This window comes from Acinonyx jubatus, chromosome X (assembly GCF_027475565.1).
Source record: "Acinonyx jubatus isolate Ajub_Pintada_27869175 chromosome X, VMU_Ajub_asm_v1.0, whole genome shotgun sequence".
Lineage (NCBI taxonomy): Eukaryota > Metazoa > Chordata > Mammalia > Carnivora > Felidae > Acinonyx > Acinonyx jubatus.
In genome coordinates, this window is record NC_069389.1 from 107366752 (window position 1) to 107388003 (window position 21252).

General features: G+C 44.6%; 1 protein-coding gene across 2 annotated transcripts in view; it reads right to left on the minus strand.

Moving 5' to 3' along the window:
* GPC3 (glypican 3) overlaps positions 1 to 21252 on the minus strand; it is a 419619-nt gene that overhangs the window by 182058 nt on the left and 216309 nt on the right. For both annotated transcript variants that reach the window (XM_027054341.2, XM_027054340.2), the window contains exon 3: positions 14642 to 15336. In XM_027054341.2, the coding sequence (XP_026910142.1) occupies positions 14642 to 15336 (695 nt within the window). The remainder of the gene's footprint in view (positions 1 to 14641; positions 15337 to 21252) is intronic.

A 21252-nucleotide genomic window follows, 5' to 3' on the forward strand; every position in this document is an offset into this window, starting at 1 on the left:
TTGGAAAAGACAAAACCATAAAGACAGTAAAAAGATCAGTGGTCACTAGAGGTTAGAGGGCAGGGACAGATGAACAGATAGACCACAGGATTTTTATGGCAGTGAAACTACTCTGTATGATATTATAATGCCTCGCTATACATGTGTCAAACCAATAGAACATACAACACCAAGAAGGATCTCTATCGTAAACCTCAGACTTTGGGTGATAATGATGTGTCAATGTAGGTTCGTTGACGTTAACACATGTATCACTCTGGTGCTGGATGTTGACACTACGGGAGGCCGGGGACAGGACTTCCATGGGAACTCTATACTTTCTGCTCAGTTTTGCTATGAACCTAAAAATGCTCTACAAATAGTCTACCATTTAAAAAGAGAAGGCAAGGGGCGCCTGGGTGGCTCAGTCGGTTGAGCAACAGACTCTTGGTTTCAGCTCAGGTCATGATCTCACAGTTTGTGAGTTCGAGCCCTGCCATCGGGCTCTGTGCTGGTGGTGCAGAGCCTGCTTGGGATTCTTTCTCTCTCTACCCCTCTCTCTCTATAAACAAACAAACAAACAAACAAACAAACAAACATTTTAAAAGCTTTTTACTTTTTTTATTTAAAAAATGTTTTTTAATGTTTATTTATTTTTGACACAGAGAGAGAGAGAGAGAGAGAGAGAGAGAGCATGAACAGGGGAGGGTCAGAGAGAGGGAGACACAGAATCTGAAACAGGCTCCAGGCTCTGAGCTGTCAGCACGGAGCCCGACGTGGGGCTCGAACTCACAGTGTGAGAGATCATGACCTGAGCCGAAGTCGGACGCTCAACTGACTGAGCCACCCAGGCGCCCCCATTTTAAAAACTTTTTAAAAGAGAAAGCAAAAAAATAATAAATGTCCTCTTTCTTATACTTCTGATTTTGTGGGATTCATGCTCTCTGTACTCTTGATGGCTCGTCATCATCCCAAGGATAAACCCCATTCCCCTTTAGCTTGATTTAAGAAAAGAATAAAGTGTCTACTCTACGCAAGACATTGTTTACTAGGGGATGAGGAAAGGAGAATGGTAGCCTCGCATACTAAAACTGATGCTTGATTTAAGAAAATGGCAAGGAAATCACAGTTGAGATATACTTTTCTGTATTTTTGTATTTTCTTAAGGAATCTCTACACCCAACGTGGGGTTCGAACTCACGACCCCGACATCAAGAGTCGCATGCTCTACCAACTGAGCCAGTCAGGTGCCCCTCCCTGTGATTTTCTGCATTTTTTAAAATCTAGAATTTGTGACTTATTTGTATTGTGCTAGCTTGATTGGGGCAATGATTATATTAAGTAAAAACTGCAGAGGACGTGTACCTAGAAAAAAATTTTTTTTCAAATGGTCTGGTTCACTTCCCATCTTCCTTTTACTTCCCCAAACTCCCTTCACCTCCTCCCCTTTCCCTCCATCAAACGAAATAGAGTGATAGCCCCATCCCACGAATCAGAAAGGTAGCTGCCAATCAGCATAAAGGGGGAAAAGACTCTGAGTGGGCAACATGGATAAGAACAGACAAGAAAATGTAGGGATTTCCTAGAAGGATATTCTCTAAAACAAGTGGATATCATTAAATTATCCCAAAGATATGTAGCAGAGATGTGTTCGTTTTTTAAAGCTTATTTACTTTTGAGAGGGGGAGGGGCAGAGAGAGAGGGAGAGAGAGAATCCCAAGCAGGCTCCGAGATGTTAGCACAGAGTCCAATGCGGGGCTCGATCCCGTGAACCGTGAGATCATGAGCTGAGCGGAAATCAAGAGTCGGATGCTTAACCGACTGAGCCACCCAGGCGCCCCTAGATATCTGTTTAATCACTGAAATTTAATCATCATTTAACAGTGGTACCCAGCAAAAGCAATTTAGCATCATCCTACCCAATACACACTCAAAAACAAAGGAACCATAAACACAGCTTGAGTCTTTCCTCCCCTCGCAAGGATCTCAGCATAAACCCGAGCAAAAGAAGATGAATGCTAAAAATCCCCACCAGGAATCTAGATCTATCCCACTACCCTTTATTCACGAGGCAACTATGAAGTCCACTGTGAGCAGCCGGAAAACTTGTGTGTTCAACTTGTCCTGCCTGGCTGGGAATCAAGTCACCCGAACATCTCGGGGAACAGAGTGATCAGGCCTCCGGCCACAGAGGCGGAGCAAATGTTCAAGGAGCCACCAAGCTCCGAATGCAAAGCCTAGTAGCAACTTTGAGTCTTTAGGCTGGATGTGGAGTACCTGGCTGAACAGCCTCACCCGAAACAGCCATCCCAACATTAGGCAAAGAATCCAGAAATTCTGCTGCAACCCAGCTGGTCTGGTTTCTTGAAAACAGCTTGCTGATAATTGTGTTGCCCGCCCCCGGCACAGGGTTTGTGCCACAGGAGCTTGGTACATATTTATCAGTGATGGTGCTGCTGCTGATGAGCGGACCCCGAAGATGGACGGCCCCGTGCGAGGGAAGACCTAGAAAGAAAGTCCACCTTGTCTGGCAGCATTTGAGATGGGTCACGTCACATGTGACATGCGACGGTGCTGTGGTACACGAGGCATTATTGCCAATTTTCATAGTAGTTCTAACAGGTTGGCATTTTTATCCCCAGTTTATAGATGAAGCACCCAAGACTCAGGGAGATTATGCACTATGCCCAGGGTCACTAAGATAAGGAACGGCTGAGCAGAGATTTACATCTGAACTCCTGAAGCCCGCGTTCTTTCTACTACATCACACGACCTTTTCTTACTCTGCTCCTTGCAACACCATGCCGGCCCATTCCCGCGCCGGGTATCGACCCAGCTTTCCATGTCAAAAGCTTAGCTCTTAAAAATCTCTTATGGTGCTATTAAAAATGAATGTTTGTGGTAATTTATTATTCCTGGTATCTCGAAGGCTCGTTGGTCAATGATAACCAGAGCTGAGACAATTCTGAATGGGGCTTTTCACAGCGGAGCAGTTTGAATTATGCATTCATTTTTTTTTTTTAATCAATGGCTAACAGATTCAGAAGAAATGGTCGGGGAGGAAACAGACTTTAAAACTTGATAAACACAGATGTGTGAGGGAGATGTTTCCACCAGTGCGTATTCTTTCACCCTCTGTGATCTGGGGCTTGTTAACATCCTTTTCATCCTGGAAGGAAATCTAACATGCATCCTGTAGCTTCTTTCTGTCAAGTTTGATTATGCCAATTTATCACAATTATTGCTTTATTTTTAATCGGAATAAGGACACTAATTGAGCGTCTTCTTTGGTCTAGAAGATTTGTGAAGAGGCCGTTCAAAGGTGATGTGAAGTGCTCATGATTGTAAACAAAATCTGCTAGAAGGTTGCTACAGTGAAGAAACCCATTAATTTTACATTAAGAATTTGTTAAGGGGAATGGGACAATTGAGTACATCAGGAATACCGTTACCACAGAACTCCTTCCATGTTTGGAAAGAGATCATTAACAGGGTTTAATGCATCATAAGAAAACCACAGAGCTTGGTGTTTCACTATTTACTGGATTTCTGATCTGAAAGGGGGAAAATGTAGGTGCCATATATTTTTTTAAGTATATTTTAGACCTAAGCTCATCAAGAGTGGATTGTTGTTGTGGTGGTGGTGGTGGTGGTTGTTGTTGTTGTTGTTGTTGTTGTTGTTGTTGTTTAAAGAAAAGGTAAATGGAATAGCCCTTGATCCTGGGGGATGTCTGGGCTCCAAGCAGATTCAGAAGACTCTCACTAGGATTAACACGAGTATGAGGAAGAAGACAAGTTAAGCCCACTGGAAGTGTCCATTGGTATTCTCAAGGCCGCGTGGAGGAAACGGGAAGCGTAGTAACTGAGAGAGACCCTTGGCAACTTCCTGGTTCTCCATTTGGCCTCCTGTCCACCAGGTCAGCTTGGGCCTACCTGCAGAGGGAGCCGGCCTTCACCTCCTTGTTCTGAGACCGGGTCTCATCCTGGGCAAGAGATGAGCCCCAGGAGCCCCTGCAGTGGAGAGCGGCTGAAGCAGCCTTGGGGCTGGCTCCCACTTTCAAGTCTCCCTGCCTCACTTCTTTAACCTGGAAAATGGCACTAATCAGAATCCCATTAAATGAGTCAACTCACGCAAAGAGCTTGCTACTCTGCGTGGCACACAGCAAGCGCTTCACGATCACTCTCATCACCGCTATCCTCTCCCTCGGACAGATTAAATTACTTCTCCAAGGTCACTTCCTGTGGTAGGACAAGGTGGGCCGCACGTCACTATTCTGATTCCTGGGCTGATGCTATTTCCCCTGCACAAGCACAGCGGGTGATTTCAGAAGCATGAAAAGGTCCCACATCCACTTCGATACTTCCTCCTCCACCTGCGTCACAGTGACTAAGATCTCTATCCTTGATGACCTCTTTGAAGCGTTTTCTGGTGATATATAATTTTGCTAAGTGAAGTGAGTTCGCTTCTCCGGAGAGGGAACACATTACAGAATAAGAAGCAGCAGAAACGGGCTTCCTGGGATGACTAAACCATGATTAAACATCATCACTGTAAACCAACTACAGGGACTAAGTGAACAAGACACCGAACAAGGTACAACATGCCTGAAGGGCAGGGAGAAAGGACAGGCTTAGAATAGAGGTTGGTCAGAGGTGGGGACAGACAGCCAGAAAAAAAAAATAATAATAAAGGGCAAAAGTCTCTCTAAAGAGTTTAGAGGAAGTCCTTCACAAACACTATGCTCTTAGGTTTCATCCATGAACCCGAACCTCAAACGTACATCCGACTATTAACAATTTTCTAGAAGCATAAGAGAATGCACACCCAGAACTCAGAAATATGTATATGTTGATGAGTCCATTTCCATGCCAAATCAATCCCCTTGAGCTCTAGTTTATGAGATTTAATGACAAAAATAATTCAGAGTGTGGGCTTGAGTTAGAAAAAGAGGAGTTCATCTATTAACCACATAAGAATACCAAGAATGACTTTCAAAAATCGTACATGTAATTTTTTTTCTTTAAAAAAAGATAGCACATTAACTTCAAGCAGTGCCTGGGCTGCATATTTTATGAGGTTTATTTGTACTGCCTATCTTTGATGGGCTCTATTTGTGGCTGAAAGTACAAACATACTGATTACAATCACTCTTCCCTACATTTAGGAACAAAATTAATTATCTGCAAAAAGCAGCCAGGCTTAGATAGATTCTCAGTCAGTAAATGATAATAGACGGCGCCCAAATATAATGACTCCGTTTCCTACTTTATCTGTTTTAGGCATTCTGAGTGGAATGAAAAAAGGAAAAATTAATTCACTTTCTGAATGTTCTTCAGGAAGGACTTGAATTGGCTAATAAGAAGAGAGCACCAACCCTCCCACAGCCCCCACCCCCAGATGAAATACCCAACACCCCTGCTGGATTATGCACTTCCCAAAGGGACATTTTTTTTTTTCGTTTTCTAGCTTCCGGCATTGCTTTTATTTGCTTCTGTTTTACGTTATATAGTAATTTATTTGAATGATATGGTTAATATTTATACAAGTATTGTTTTACTAGCTGTTTTATAATATACTTACCCATTGCTGTATTTGAAATGGTTTATATATTAATTCCACAGTTGTTGTTTTTTTTAATTTTACGAAATCTTTTTTTACAGTGTTATCGAGGTGGATTTGGGGACTTCTGTAATTCTCCCGTGTCAAGTGTACAATGTAACGATTTTTATGAAATTGACTCAGTCATGCCACCGTTGCCACAAACCAGTTGTAGAACATTCCGTCACCCCAGTAAGATCCTTCGTGCCCATTCCGGCATTGCTTTTGAGAAGTCTGATGATTTCGGAACCCCAGACACCCCGGGGGACGTTTTAAAAGGACATTAAGAGGTCTGCACTTGCACCGAAACAAAGGTTGTTTGTCTTACCCTGTTAGCATTCCCCCCAAAAAGGAAAGGACTGGCAAACTGGGAGCCCCAGTACATGCCCGGGATCAGCACTCAGAAGACTGTGGCTGCTGGCAATCGTGAAGTCTGTATTTTATCTCACAAAAGCTGCAGCATGCTAGAAGAAATCTGCCCCAATTCCCTCATCTTGGCCTTTTTTGTGAAACCCCTTATTACAGCAACATTATAACCACCCTCACCTGAGGAAATTGCTGTACTACAAGTGGAACTTCATTTAAAAGTGCTTCTGTGGCGTTTGAAATATGTTTTCAATTTTCCAGGTGGGGGTGGGGAGGCTGCCTGGTGAGAAACGGTCCCAGTCGAAAGCATGCGTCGCCGGAGACCCTCAGCAAGGTAGCAAAAATGCACAAGCGTGGGGGGTGAGGGGGCCCAGGTTACCTGTGGGGGTGCTGCCGTGAGGACATGAGTAACCTTATTCCAAGTGGGGAGACAGGAATCACAGAGGAATCACGCTGTGTACATGACGCCATGTTTTCTGAGGCGTTTCGGCTTTGCAAGGGAGAGAGCAAGTAGCCGGGGGCTTTTGTGCCCTCACCAGGTAGGAGGCTGCTTTCACTGGACTCTTGATTCCCTGGCCACTCAACACAGAGAAGGCATTTTCATGGACTCCCTCACTGTCAACGCTGGGAGCACAAAGATTCTCAGAATACCACAGCATGGCATGATCTTTGTGGACTTCTGCCCGCTTGGCCAACTTTTCCTGACCTTCTTACCTTTTCAGATATACTCTGAGGACTAATCAGTCCTCCACATAACTCCTGGTGTGTGATAACCACCTTAGAAGTGCAGTGAAAGAGAAAACTTCACTCAGCCGAGCCAGTTAGCAATACAAAACCCCCAACCCCGGCCAAGCAAGAAAAGAAATGAAGGCACGGGGACCGAAAGAGAGAGCGGCGGAGTGGGAGCTGAAGGCCCAGAGCAGCAGAGTTTACTCCTAATCAGACGCCACAGTCAGGGGCCCCTTTCATACTTCCTTTTTAAAGTATTCTCTCAAGAGCTGAGAAAGCTGCCACTGTTTTTTGTCTTTGGGCATGCCAACACGTGGCACATGGCCACGCCTTTGGGCCAACCGGTCAGGGCTGAGCTTGGTGTCTTCCACGCTTTCTAATTTCCTTGCTTGATCCCCCGAAAGCATTGTGAACTTGGGAGGTTCTTGCAGCCATCCGAGTTCGGGGGATCCTGTGTTGCCAGTGTTCCCTGGGTCCCTTGGGTTTGTGCGTGTCTTAGAAACGGAGGCACTTTTGCCCCACACTCGTTTCCAAGTATCTTTGAATAGTGAACAGCCTTGGAAGACAGAGATAGTGCCTCCCTTCAGAGAAAAGAGCAGGCAGACTCACCACCTATTATCAAAGATCTGAGTTCCCTGAGCTCAAGGCTCCGCTCCTGGAGTGCGACTCACCGTGCGCAGAACTCATCTGGCCCTCCTTGCCTTACCCCATGGGAGTCGGGGCTCGGAGATCAGGTACGGGCGCGGGTACTACCTCTACTGCTCTAAGAAACAAACTGTCCTTCATCTCTGAGCCAGGGAGTCTCACGTCTTCAGCCATGAAACTGTGGCCCGCGAACTTGTTCGCTTGCGATCAGAGTAAAGATCTTTCACAGTTCTCGGGGACATGTTCTGGCTCCACCAGTCCACAGACCACAGAAAGGAAAAACTTCTTTCTCAAGGCTCATAACATAAAGGACGGCTGGTAATCACGCCGCCACTTCTTGCCAAGGCAAAGGCATGTAATTCCAGATTCGTGCAGGGCCCCCGTAATTTCCTAATATGAGCCATAATATATATAATTTCAGGATGGAGCATTTAAAAAAGCTTCCTCTGTGTGACCACCATTTGAAACGCGCCCTGAAATTAACATGTAGTGCCTAAAAGTGCCGCCAAGTTTTTCCTTTGTATGCTTCTCTTCAATAAGGAGGTAATCTACGTTTCAAAACTATATGTTTTCCCCCATGGGAGGCACTCAAGCTATTTTTATTGTGCGTGAAGAAAGAATGGCAGCCTGTAAACATTTTTGTCTTTCCAGAAATGGACCTCATGCAAATGAAGTTGCTTACCACAGTTTGAGAGGCTGACCTGTAGACGCTAATTAGGTAGTGAGTCATTTCCTTGTTTTTATCACTTTGAAATCACTTTGTACTGAAAACAGCTTGTATGAATTCAGACAAGGTATCTCTATCTGAGACTGAAAAATGAAAGTCCAAAGTGATAGCTTCAAGAGAGAAGCACTGACACTCTGACACCTGAGAAATAACCTCAGCCTTCAAAGCCGAGACGAAGGGAGGGCTAATCTTGGAAATTCTGATGAGTTACAGTCAGTCACACAGACAGCAAAATATAAGAATTTGATAGAGTGAATTATTGGTGAGGATCAACAGAGAATCTTCCCCAGAGCTTCCTAGCCCACATAAATACTGACTTCACCAAAGAGATCTTTCAGAAATTCTAGCAAAGGAAATGGACGTATTGGATACCAGAGTATGTTACGTTCTCATCACACAACGTTACTGCTTAGGAAACTCCGTAACGGAGACCCGCGAAGGTCCAGAATCAAAGCAAATGCATTAAAAACCATCTGTTGGTCTAATGGACAGATTCCAAACATTGCAATGGGAAAATAAACTATTCCTCACCACTGGCACTGCTCATGTAGATTCTAGGCAAAGTCATTTCGCTGTGTGACTGGCTCTTTCATTACCCACGCACACATTCCTTCTTCCCCTAGAAACTACTCTGTGCCTTTAAGTGGTATGAAGAATAAAACTCTCATGCCTTTTGGTACTTCATTGGGAAATACTATACAGCAAGGGTCTCGAAGGAGGGAGAATGAATTCAAACACCATGCAGCTGGAAAAACAGCAGAGAGCAATACAGGATATTAAATAAGATAGTAAGAACCTAGTTAGCCTGTGTTCAGGGAAGGAAGACGCTGGGGAAGACAGAGGTGAAGCATTTGACAGAGCGAGAGAGTAAACTGTTAAAAGCATGAGCTTTGGAGTCCGGCATATCTGGCTTTGAGTGTCAGCTTTGCTACCTGCTAGCTGAGTGATCCCTGAGAGCAGCAACAGAATCACCACCATCTCTCCACCCCTCCTTGCAACCCCCGGCATCTATCATAGTGCCCCCACAACTGGATGTTCATTAATGTTTCCCGAAATGAGTCCTAGCTCAGATCATACTAAAATATCATGATGGGGAACGACAGGGACAAAGAGTGGTGGGAGAGGAAACACTAATGCTGAGACATTCTGAGATGAATCAATAAAGAAAGTACATGAGAACAAATGGAAAACTAAAAGTGCAGTCATGTGAGTATATGTCAGCAATGACTATGGGGGTGGGGTACAGAAAGTAAATGAAATCATAGAAACTTTGGGGACAATTTCTGGGAGAGCAGTAAACATACAAGATGCTGATTATTAACCACTGAATAAATGGATGTGAAATGTACAATGGCTATGCCTATAATCCACACACACGTATGTGGTAATGACAATCAAAATGGTTTCAGAATAAAAACAATTGCATTTTTAAAAGCAGGTTGGGGACTGAGAACAAACTGAGGGTTGATGGGGGGTGGGAGGGAGGGGAGGGTGGGTGATGGGTATTGAAGAGGGCATTTTTTGGGATGAGCACTGGGTGTTGTATGGAAACCAATTGGACAATACATTTCATAAAAAAATAAATAAATAAAATAAAAGCAGGTTGTGGTTGGGGCGCCTGGGTGGCTCAGTAGGTTAAATGTCTGCCTCTTGATTTCAGCTCAGGTCATGCGTAATCTCACGGTTCGTGGGATTGAGCCCCTCTTTGGGTTCTGCGCTGGGCACAGAGCCTACTTGGGATTCTCTCTCTGCCCCTCCCCTGCTCTCTCTCTCTTTCAAAATAAACAAACATTTTTAAAAATAAATAAATAAAAGAAGGTTGTGACATTTGACAGTGTGGGTGTAGTGCAACAATGTTGAAAATACATGCATTGATAACTGTACATACTTGTATTTGCTTCAGGGTGAAAGGTGAAAGGTGAAAGGTGAATTCAGGGTGGAATTCAATAATGTGCTGGTAAATTTAACAGTGATGCTCCCACCCAAGTACTATTATAAACCTACTCGATGCTCACTTGGGGCCATGATATTTAACCTAGTTCACAAATGTAGATAGAGTCAAGGTGGATCTCTTTACAGTCCCATCATTAAAACCTTCTTGGACTTTTCAGTACAAATGTTCTGTCTCCTTCCCTCCCTCTCAACTTTCTTTCTTGATCTCTGTCTCTCTCTCTCTCATGCGCATGCACACACACACACACACACACACACACACATTTTCACACAATATTTTATTCATCTCTTTGGACTAAAATGACATGAAACATCCTGGCACTTAAAAATAAATTTAAGAAGAACTCACTGTCCATTTGGCACTTAGGAAAATATAGTAAAAAGAGTACCGGACTGGGTTTGAGCAAGTACCTGCCACGTGTCTCGAACTCTGCCAGGTACTTTGAACCTATCTTTCAATTAATCTCCATATATCAACCCTATTTTATAGATGAGGAATCTGAGGTCCTAGCTTTGCCATTAGCCATCATTCACTCCCAATCTCTGGGCCTTACCTTATGCTTCAAACAAGGTGGCTGGATTTGTTCCCAGAGGAGTATCAGAATCAACTGGGGCACTTATTTTAAAAAAAAATAATTTTTATGTAATGTCTATCCCCAACATGGGGCTCGAACTTACAATCCTGAGATCAACAGTCGCATGCTCTACAGACTGAGTCAGCTAGGTGCCCCTGGGCACTTTTAAAATGACAAATTCTGGGGCGCCTGGGGCGCTCAGTCGGTTAAGCGTCCGACTTCGGCTGGGGTCTTGATCTCACAGTTCGCGAGTTCAAGCCCCATATCAGACTCTGTGCCGACAGCTCAGAGCCTGGAGCCTGCTTCAGATTCAGTGTCTCCCTCTCTCTCTGCCCCTCCCCCACTCACGCTCAGTCACTCTCTCAAAAGTAAACATTAAAAAAAAATAAAATGACACACTCTATGACTAATTCTCCAGCCTCTCCACCCATGGTAGACCTATGGCATCTACCCCCAGGGGTAGACTCTGGGAATCTAACAAGTTGCCCAGGTGATAGTGATGATGAACCAAGTTTGGGAACCAGACGGTTACCACCTCTGGGAGGGCTGACAACGAGAACACCCCAAACATTCAATCCCATGCCTCCCCTTGGTATTTGGAGGAAACGAAAACTATCTTAGGGAAAACTAAAGCACTAACAGGCCATACTTAACAAAAATTCAACAGCGCCCTGTTCACTTAGAAGACCACCATGTCCCTTGTAATCGGGCGTAAATGGTAGCCAGCAAAACAACTGTGCAAGTCCCTGTACGGCTGACCTCATGGCACGGCTTGGAGCTAGCTGAAAAGGTTGTCCCAACAGAGCTCAGGAAGAGCATATTTTCAAAGAGGTCTCTCACCACAGCCTAACCTCAAACAGGACAGACTGGCAGGATTTTACATTTTATCACAACAGGAAGGTGAGGGTGCTATAGCAGAACCTCATTAATGCTTTGGTTTTAAATCGGCTTTTGCTTTGGGGCATTCTGCGGGTTTGTTAACATGAATCGAGTTCAGCAGTCTACCCAGCCCTCACTTCCCCTCACCCCTCCCCCACCCCCCCCCACCCGCAAATAGCCCAGCCCCTTTCTGGCTGGTACAGAATATGGGCTGGATCGCACCTGGCCAACAATTCCCCCACCCCCACCATTTGGGATATATTACTTAGAGTTGGTGGTCATAAAACAGTAACAAGGCAGAGTTTACATACGCTTGCTGTTCTAGTTCAGGCATTCCCTGGGGAAGGCCGACTTCACGCTCTCATAACCAGCTGGGAGCTGGGAGCTGGGAGCAATCAGACCCTTAATGGCCAAAACAGAAAGGGACTGCATCACTGAGCACCTCTGGACAGCCAAGCCTTTTCTTCCTGAACGATAATGACATGACATGTACTCCCCCAGCATGCACACGCATTTGCCTGTGTGCGTGTGCATGTGCGTGTGCACATGCCCCCCCCCACGCATGTGTGCAACTAAAATACAGCAGGTTTGGCACCCTGAAATAACTATCCAATTGAAGTTCATGATGACTTTGCAAAATCGTTATGGCGCTTTTACACTTGATCTTAGCCAAAAGGCCGAGAAGCGATCGTTATGGCGCTTTTAGAATGAAAGTTTGGAGGGTCTAACGGGAGACAGACTGGCATGGTGGGAATAGGGAGTGCTAGCAGCAGAAGACCTAGGATTCTAGTCCCTCTGGCTCTTCGGTTAATTACATAACTTTGGACCAGCTTCTCTAAACTTGATTTCTTCATTTGTAAATCAATGGGATTGGACTAGCTAATCTCTCATGGCCCCTTCCACCACTCACATTATGGTGAAATGCTCAGGATGGTGAAATTTATTCAGTTACACACCTGTCCATCAACTAGACTCTACCTTGTCAAGACTTAAGAACTGCGTCTTGGGTAACTGTGAATACCCAGCACCTGGCAAAGTGCCATGAACAAAGCAGATGCTTAATAAATGTTTACTAAGGGGCGCCTGGGTGGCTCAGTCGGTTGAGCGTCCGACTTCAGCTCAGGTCACAATCTCGCGGTCCGTGAGTTCGAGCCCCGCGTCGGGCTCTGGGCTCATGGCTCGGAGCCTGGAGCCTGCTTCCGATTCTGTGTCTCCCTCTCTCTCTGCCCCTCCCCCGTTCATGCTCTGTCTCTCTCTGTGTCAAAAATAAATAAACGTTAAAAAAAAAAAATTAAAAAGACCTTTAAAAAAAATAAATAAATGTTTACTAAATAAACCTTCATGCCTAGAGCCCAATCACAACAATGCACTTAACCCCTTAGCAGTTCCCCACCCTACTTTTGTGTCTAAAAGCACTTGACGAGAACACATGTTTTTAAGATTAATTATGTCGCTGTGAAGCGACCAATATCAGAGTCAACTTTTATACATCCCCAAACCCTGTCTCTAACGTTGTCTCATTTTTCCTCTTATTCAAGACATTTCCACACCCTGGCCCCCTTGCTTTGTGTCTGACACGCAGGGGGCCCTCAAGCACTAGCAGGCGGGTGAGTTTGCGGACACATCCACTTGTCATTTTTCCAGTTCTGTAAGACTTACTGTTGCATAAGGCCCCAGAATCTGGCCTCGAATTATAAAGCAGTCAAGGAAATAATTAGCCACTGAAGAACACGATCGCTAGATAGGACATTTCTGTTCGTTTTACTATAAAATATTTTCTCAGTAAACGTGTTTTAAATGGCTAACGTTGTGAATGGGGCAATTAGAGCAGCTGCGTGAGTAGCCGTGCTGCGGCGTGCATCATTTCCATCCTCCTTCCCAGTTTAATTCACCCAAGAAACCAATTACGCCTATCGCTTTGAATTTCCCGAGTTCAAAGATGGACTGAAGGGCCCGGTCTGCCCTCCGCATTCTGGGTAACCAACGGCCGAGAGTCCGCGGCAGTCTCACCGTCTAGAAGCTAAGAGCACGCGTCAACCAAGCCAGCCAAACCTGGGTTTGAATCCCAGTTCCCCCAGCTCAATTTAACAGCTTTGAGATCCCGGACAAGGTATTTAACTTCTGTTTTAAGTTTATGTATTTACTTTGAGAGGTTCTAACACTAGAACCTGTTTTGTGGATTACCGTGAAACACTGTCAGGTGAACTGGCCAGCAGAGCACCTGGGATGTAGTTGGACTTCGACAGTGGCAGCAGATTACCGGATTTTGCCACCTCCTTCTACGAAGCTGGCAGCATTCAGGAATCGGTCACGACCACCTCAGTGGGATGTGCCGGGAGCTCTTGGCTGTGTGTTCTGCTCCACCTTGAAAAGTGGGTGCGTCCCATGGTTCTGAACGTGTGCACTCTGGCCCCGCTGTCAGAACCGTCCCACCCCCATCACAAAGCCCATCCGAACAGGGTTAGACTGGTGTAACCGAGGTCATGGAAACAACTGCTGGAAAACGTGGACGTTTTGCCTCGCTTACATTCTCATGTAGGGTCAGTTAGTGGGTTCTGGCTGGGCCTCTTGTGTTTAAAGTCACAACTCAAAAGGGTCGTGTGATAGACACAATTAAGAGCCCGAGAGTGAAATAAGAATCCGAAACATTGGTGATAACCTCATCGAAGGCAAACCCGATCAACTGCTGAATCACAGCTCTTCCACTAACTAGAGCTGGGTGCCCTTGGATAAGTTATAGTTTCACTGAGCTTCAGTTTCCCCACTTGTGAAATGGAGGTAATGTGCCTGCCTCCCAGAGTTGTCACGAGGATTGCAATGACTGACAACAGTGGGAATAATAGCTTATATTTACTGAAGACTTACCGTGTACCACGCACACGCTAAATGCGCTAACGTGTTATTCCCTATGAAGAAGATATCCTTTTTAACCTCATTTTACGAATCAACAATACGAGGCCCACAAAGATAAGAAGATTCACCCGAGTTCCCACGGCAACCAAGGAGATGAAGCCAAAATGCAAAGCCAGGCACTAGGACTACGTATCCTGTGAGATTGTGCAGCCCCTCTGTCATCTCTGCCCACCCCCTGATCCTCCCCGCATTTCTCTCCATCGGCACCTGCTGCTGGCCAGGCTGCCACACCCTCATCGGACCCAATTCCTCAGAAAACTGTAGACTGGTACTCACGGTGGTGGTCAGCTTTCCTCCATTCTTCTGGACATATTGGATGGAATCGTGGATCGTTGAAAAGAGCCCAAGCAGCACATTCTCCATGTCGTAGATTCTGTACACGCCATTCACCAGTTCTTCCAGAGACAGAATGTATTCTCTCCAGTACTTGTCAATCTCCACCACGCCTGCCATACAGCCTTGCATGACCACATTGCAGTAGCCACCGCAAGGCTTAACCATCATCAGTCCCTGGCAGTAAGAGCAGTACCACATCCTGGTGAGCATCCGGCCACAGTCTTTACTGAACTTCAGATGATCAGTTGTGTTGATCACCTCAATTCCGAGATTCAGGGCCTGGAGGAAGATCCGGGTGACCTGCAGCGACTTGGAAACCTGGGTCATAATAAGCTTGGGGAAATTCCCAAAGACTTTCAGGTCACGCCTTGCCCCTCGGAGGCACTCGTTGATGTCCGAGGTCGACTCAGGCAGGCCGGGGCTCATGAGCTGGGTATAGATGACCGGAAACAGGCTGTCAAACAAATCATTGACCATGTCGTCCACATTGATGTCAGAACCCAGGATATAGAGAGACACGTCGGTGAAAAATTCACCCACAAACTCAAAAGCTTGCGGGGTCAGGCTCGGATAGTTGTTCTTAAACATGGTGTTGGTGTAATTCTTGGCGTGGCGAACAACAATTTCAAAGGCCTCTGTAAAATAAGAGATATAGAAATGCCCACAAATTAAAGCATGAAAACCCGGGGCGTAATTGAATTTGAGATTTCTCTATCGCTGTGGTGATTAAAGTCCCGCTTGCCTTAAATAATTGACTCATATTCATTTCTGGCATTGCCTCTACTCCTGCGGTTGTCTGCTCCTATAAATCAATTTTCCTTTCTGAACATGAAGTCCAAACTCTGATGTGCACATAAATTCTTAAACACACAAATTGTATTTCAAATGACAAAAGCCAGGATTCGGTTAACGTTTCGGCTTCTCATGAAAATATTGATTAAAAATTGGCTAAATGAGAAGTTATTTCTCTTTCTCTCACTGATTTATTCAGTTACAAAGAAAACGTACTTCAAGACATTTCATTTTTAGACAGAGACAAATATTTGACAACAAACCATATACTTTATAAACTCCCATAACAATTTCAGCCTGTTCAGCCCTGGAGGAGAGAGGCAAGTTCTTAGCCAAGAATAAAAGCTATCACGAATTTAATCATTTTGGGTAGGTATTCTCCAGGTAACTTTAAGGGAGTATCTGATGTACTGCCAGACCTAGAAAATGGAATGCATCCCCAAAATGGGTATCTGCATGGGAAAAAACAATCCATGCCCTTATCTATACATTTGATATTGCAAATAACACCTCTGGTATTTGCAAGTTGAACGTTTGGAAGGATAAGTACTGAGCTTCCTTGGTAAAGTTTGCCTTCCACGTGGCTTGGAAGCCTTACGTACTGTACAGAGACCATGAATTCGGGATCACATCTGCTGCCCCTCCCCCCTGGCATAAGGCCCAATTAGTGTCACTGGTTTGAGAAAGAGCGTGGTAAAGTCACCATCTCGTTTTCTCTAAACTGAAACACGCCAGACACAGATGATCTCAAATAATCAGAGTTCCACATTTGTAGGAGGGAAGGGATAACAGCCGTAACGATGGGCCTTTCACAAAATAAGACCGAGTTTCGGGGCGCCTGGGTGGCACAGTCGGTTAGGCGTCCGACTTCAGCCAGGTCACGATCTCCCGGTCCGTGAGTTCGAGCCCCGCGTCAGGCTCTGGGCTGATGGCTCAGAGCCTGGAGCCTGTTTCCGATTCTGTGTCTCACTCTTTCTCTGCCCCTCCCCCGTTCATGCTCTGTCTCTCTCTGTCCCAGAAATAGATAAACGTTGAAAAAAAAAATTGAAAAAAAACAAAAACAAAATAAGACCGAGTTTAAAAACAAAAATAACCAAGTTTCCAGAGACATTTACAATTAACCTACTACTTTCTTTCACTCCCTTCCAAAGTGCAAAGGTCCATGACAGATGTAGTCTAAATGATGCCAATTCACAAGCCTTGAAAAAGCACATTATTACTACTTTCACACTACTAGACAGATGGTACTCCACCAGCTCCTTGGGATTACTTAGTCCGACATGTCAGTCACCTGTGGCGGAAGTGGGCTCCAGGTGGTGCCACCGCCATCCGCCCCAGATCCCTCACAGGGTAGAATATGCTTGCTAGATTCTTCCCTCGGGCTCATGACACGCCCAGCCACGGTGAGCAGACGCCAGTGTAATTCCGCTGGGCTTCCAAGCCCACTTGAGAAAGCTAATCGTCATTTCCATCAACTGCTCATTTGTTCGTCTTGGTTGGTTTCGTTTAGAACGTTAAGCGATGCCTGGAAAGGTGACCCACTTTACAGCAATTTCTTCCCAACCCCACAAGCTACTTTATTCTCAATCCTTGAGTCTAAAGGTTGAACGAGGCCATGAGGCCAAGAGATCACCCGGCACAATACAAAGGACCAGTGAGTGAATTCTTTGACATCATCAGAAATTCGGAGATTTAAAACTCTCCATTCATTTTAATTTCAGCTACCTATCATTTAATGTATCCTAGGCTCTGTGTGAGGTGTCGGGAATATTTAAGTGCTGGGTAGTTGGAGATAAATGATATCCCATCCTTGTCTTAGTCTTATAAGTGCTCACAAGCCGTATGGTGCATACAAAGCATTTCCGAGAATATGATAGTATCTACATTCTACAAAAATCTTCCGAATCTGATACTGTGGTCCCCATTTTATAGATGATGGAACTGATGCTCAGCAGAGGTTAAGCACTTCCCTCGGGTCCCATAGCTGCAAAGTAGCAGCCAGCTCAGACTAGGGCCTCCCAGCACTGGTTACACTCTAGCTGCCCTCAGCCCGACGGCCAACACACATTATCCTCAAAATTCTTTGTAGAAAGTTAACTTCTTTTTAAGCTCATTATTTTCCCATTGGCTTCTCCTCTCCAGATGGAAGTGTTATTTGAAGGAATTGCAGCCCAAAGACCCACAAAGCAGAGTCACACTTTCACCTTTGCCTTGGGGCAAAATTACAAAGGATCACGAACTCTTCTGCAGAAAGAATAACAACAATGCATATTGCAGGGGGAAAGGGCTCAGGGTTCACATCTAACCTCCAGCTCACATGTGCTCCCTGCTCTAACTTTCACAGCTCAGAATCCACTTAGCACGTCTCTGGGTTGTGCCCAACCCCCTTTCTTCTATATCACAGGACAACAGACCAAACCATAACTGCTCAAGGAAGGCTCCTTGGGGACTTATAGAAACCACCACGAGGTGCAAAGTGACGCTCAGCTTGAGGCTGGCAACTGGAGGTTTCATGAAATGAAGCCAAGGGCTAGAATTACTGCAAGGAAGTTCAGCCCATTGATTTTGGGGGGGGGGGGGATAGAGGGGGGGTCAGATAATAATCCACACTTAAGCTAGGGGGAATTTCCTCTGTCTCCTTCCTGGAAAGAAGCCAGGAGTCATGTCCAGGAAAAACTGGAACAATGTAAAAATGAGAGGCATAAAGAAAAATTTGGCACTGAACAAAATTATTTTTTTTACAATATATAAAAAGATATGCTGAGTTAATACACATCCCAATATTGCAAGATTTGTAGATGTGCCCATCACTATCCCGGTCACCACTGTCTGGACACACTCTAGTGTTGTCAACATCCTCCTGAAATTATGGTGCTCAAAACGGGACACAATTCTCCAGATGTGGTTTGATACTGAAGTTTGCAATCAGGCCATGATGTCTCTTTAAATGGTTCAATAACTTCTTCAACTAACCACCCCCCCTGCAACCTCTGGACATACAGTCTATCACTATAGCAAAAGGACCATCTTCACTTTCGGTAATGATGTTTCTGCATTCAGACCCACACAGAAAGAAATGTGTTTTCACGGGCCTTTTCAGTAGAAGGCTGCATGTGTTTAAAAAGGAGATTATAACTGTGGTTGGAAAAGAGGAACAAGTGAACTTCTGAATTCCCTTCAAGCCCTTAAGAATAGGGCAGCCCCAGGGCGCCTGGGTGGCTCGGTCAGTTACGATCTCTGATCTCTCCGTTTGTGAGTCAAGAATTCCTGCTTGTGATTCTCTCTCTTCCCCCTCCCTCTCTGACCCTCCCCTGTACTCACGCTCTTCCTGTCTCAAAATAAATAAATAAACTTAAAAGAAAGAGAGAGAGAACATGGCAGCCCTTACAGAAGCAGGTTGCTTTCTTCAAGGCAGCTTTTCCCACATTGCAAGAATGGCAACTACTTTATAAAAACTCTTTAAATTCATAGCACAAATGCCATAACAAGTTGGATTCAAAACTGTCCTTGTTTTTAAGCATAGGTACTTTATTATTTTTTATTTTTAAATATAATTTATTGTCACATTGGCTTCCATACAACGCCCAGTGCTCATCCTAACAGGTGCCCTCCTCAATGCCCATCACCCACTTTCCCCTCTCCCCCACCCACTATCAACCCTCAGTTTGCTCTCTGTATTTAAGAATCTCTTATGCTTTGCCTCCCTCCCTCTCTGTAACTATTTTTTCCCTTTCCCTTCCCCCATGGTTTTATTTTAAGTTTCTCAAGATCCACGTATGAGTGAAAACGTATGATACCTGTCTTCTCTGACCGACTTATTTCACTCAACGTAATACCTTCCAGTTCCATCCACGTTGCTACAAATGGCCTGATTTCATTCTTTCTCATTGCCAAGTAGTATTCCGTTGTGTATATAAACCACATCTTCTTTATCCATTCGTCAGTTGATGGACATTTAGGCTCTTCCCATAATTTGACTATTGTTGAAAGTGCTGCTATAAACATTGGGGTACATGTGCCCCTGTGCATCAGCACTCCTGTATCCTTTGGGTAAATTCCTAGTAGTGCTGTTGCTGGGTTGTAGGGTAGTTCAATTTTTAACTTTTTGAGGACCTTGCATACTGTTTTCCAGAGTGGCTGCACCAGTTTCAAGCATAGGTACTTTAATAGGAAAAGGAAACTAACATTAGTGAGGTACCTGCAATGTACATGGAAGGATCTGTGATAAACTTGCTTACATATGTCCTCTCATTGAACTTTAACATAGCCATATGTATTTGGAATTATTTTTATTTGACTGGTGAGGAAACTGAGGCTCATACAGGTTAAATGGCTTGTACGAGGTAATGCCTCTAATTAAATGTCAGGGCCTGAATCTGAATGTAGGTCAGTTTAACACCACGCCCCTTATTAATTTTACTATATGCATCACCCTTGAAAACTGGATATTGGGGGGGCTCCTGGGTGGCCCAGTTGGTTAAGCATCTGACTTCGGCTCAGGTCATGATCTTGTGGTCTATGAGTTCAAGCCCCGTGTCAGGCTCTGTGCTGACAGCTCTGAGCCTGGAGCCTGCTTTGGATTCTGTGTCTCCTTCTCTCTCTGTCCCTCCCTCACTGGTGCTCTGTCTGTCTGTCTGTCTGTCTCTCTCTCTCTCTCAAAAACAAATAAAACTGGATATTGGGAGACTTGTGGTCTTGGCTTGAACATGTAAAGAGCTTAGAATTCATCACTCCCATCCTCCACAAAAGATCAACAAACTGAAAATCACCAATTCTTCTTTGACCCATTAAGGGAACTGAGGTCACAGAGCAAACGGCCACCCTGAAATATGGGAAGAGAGGCAAACATAGAAACTCACAGCTGAGATCAGCTTACCTGGAGCAGAAGCCACTGGAGCCATAAACTACTAGGAACATTTTCAGGGTAATTTTGACAAACGCAGGCTGAATGTGGACTTGCTTGACACCTAAAAACTCTGGGCCCCCAGTATTATGAGGCCCCCCCCACACTTCCATGGGATTTACCTCCAGAAAACATACAGCGTTCTCACGGTGAAGATCTAAGACAAGTCTCTTTGTTTTTCAGGCAGGGGGAGGAAAAAGTAATAATTTAGACGTCCACTGCTTTCCAAAGGACACGTTACCAAAGCCTAATATACCTGGTAAAAGGGCAACCAGACAACTCTAGCCCCCTCTAGCTCTCTTGTTCTACTGAAAGGGAGAAAACAAAAGCTGAGATAAACTTATGAAGGTCACAGCCCAAGAATTTAGGCTCACTGAAAGCCTAAGATTAATCATAAGATTACAGACCACTTCTATTCCCCCCATAATTTACCATGAGAAAGACAAAGACCCTATTTAAGAAGGAGCTATTAGGGAAACCCAAAAACAACTGGTGAGAAAAAAAAAATAGAACAAGGAAACTAGAGAAAACTAAAGCCTCTGGCACCGATGGCTACAACAGACATTAAATAGCCCAGCTCCTAGTCAAATTAACATAAAAATTCACACTAAAATCGCAATTACCTTAGTTCCTATTACCCCATATCACGTCTTAGTTTCAACGATCACAGCCATGCTCAAAGGTAAGAAAAACAGTCTGAAGAGACAAAGCAAACATCAGAACCATAATCACATACGGCACAGATTCTGGAAATATCAGACAGGGAATTTAAAATAACTATTATCAATATGTTAAGGGCTATAATGAAATAAGTGAACAACGTACAAGAACAGATTGAGTAATGTAAATACAAAGA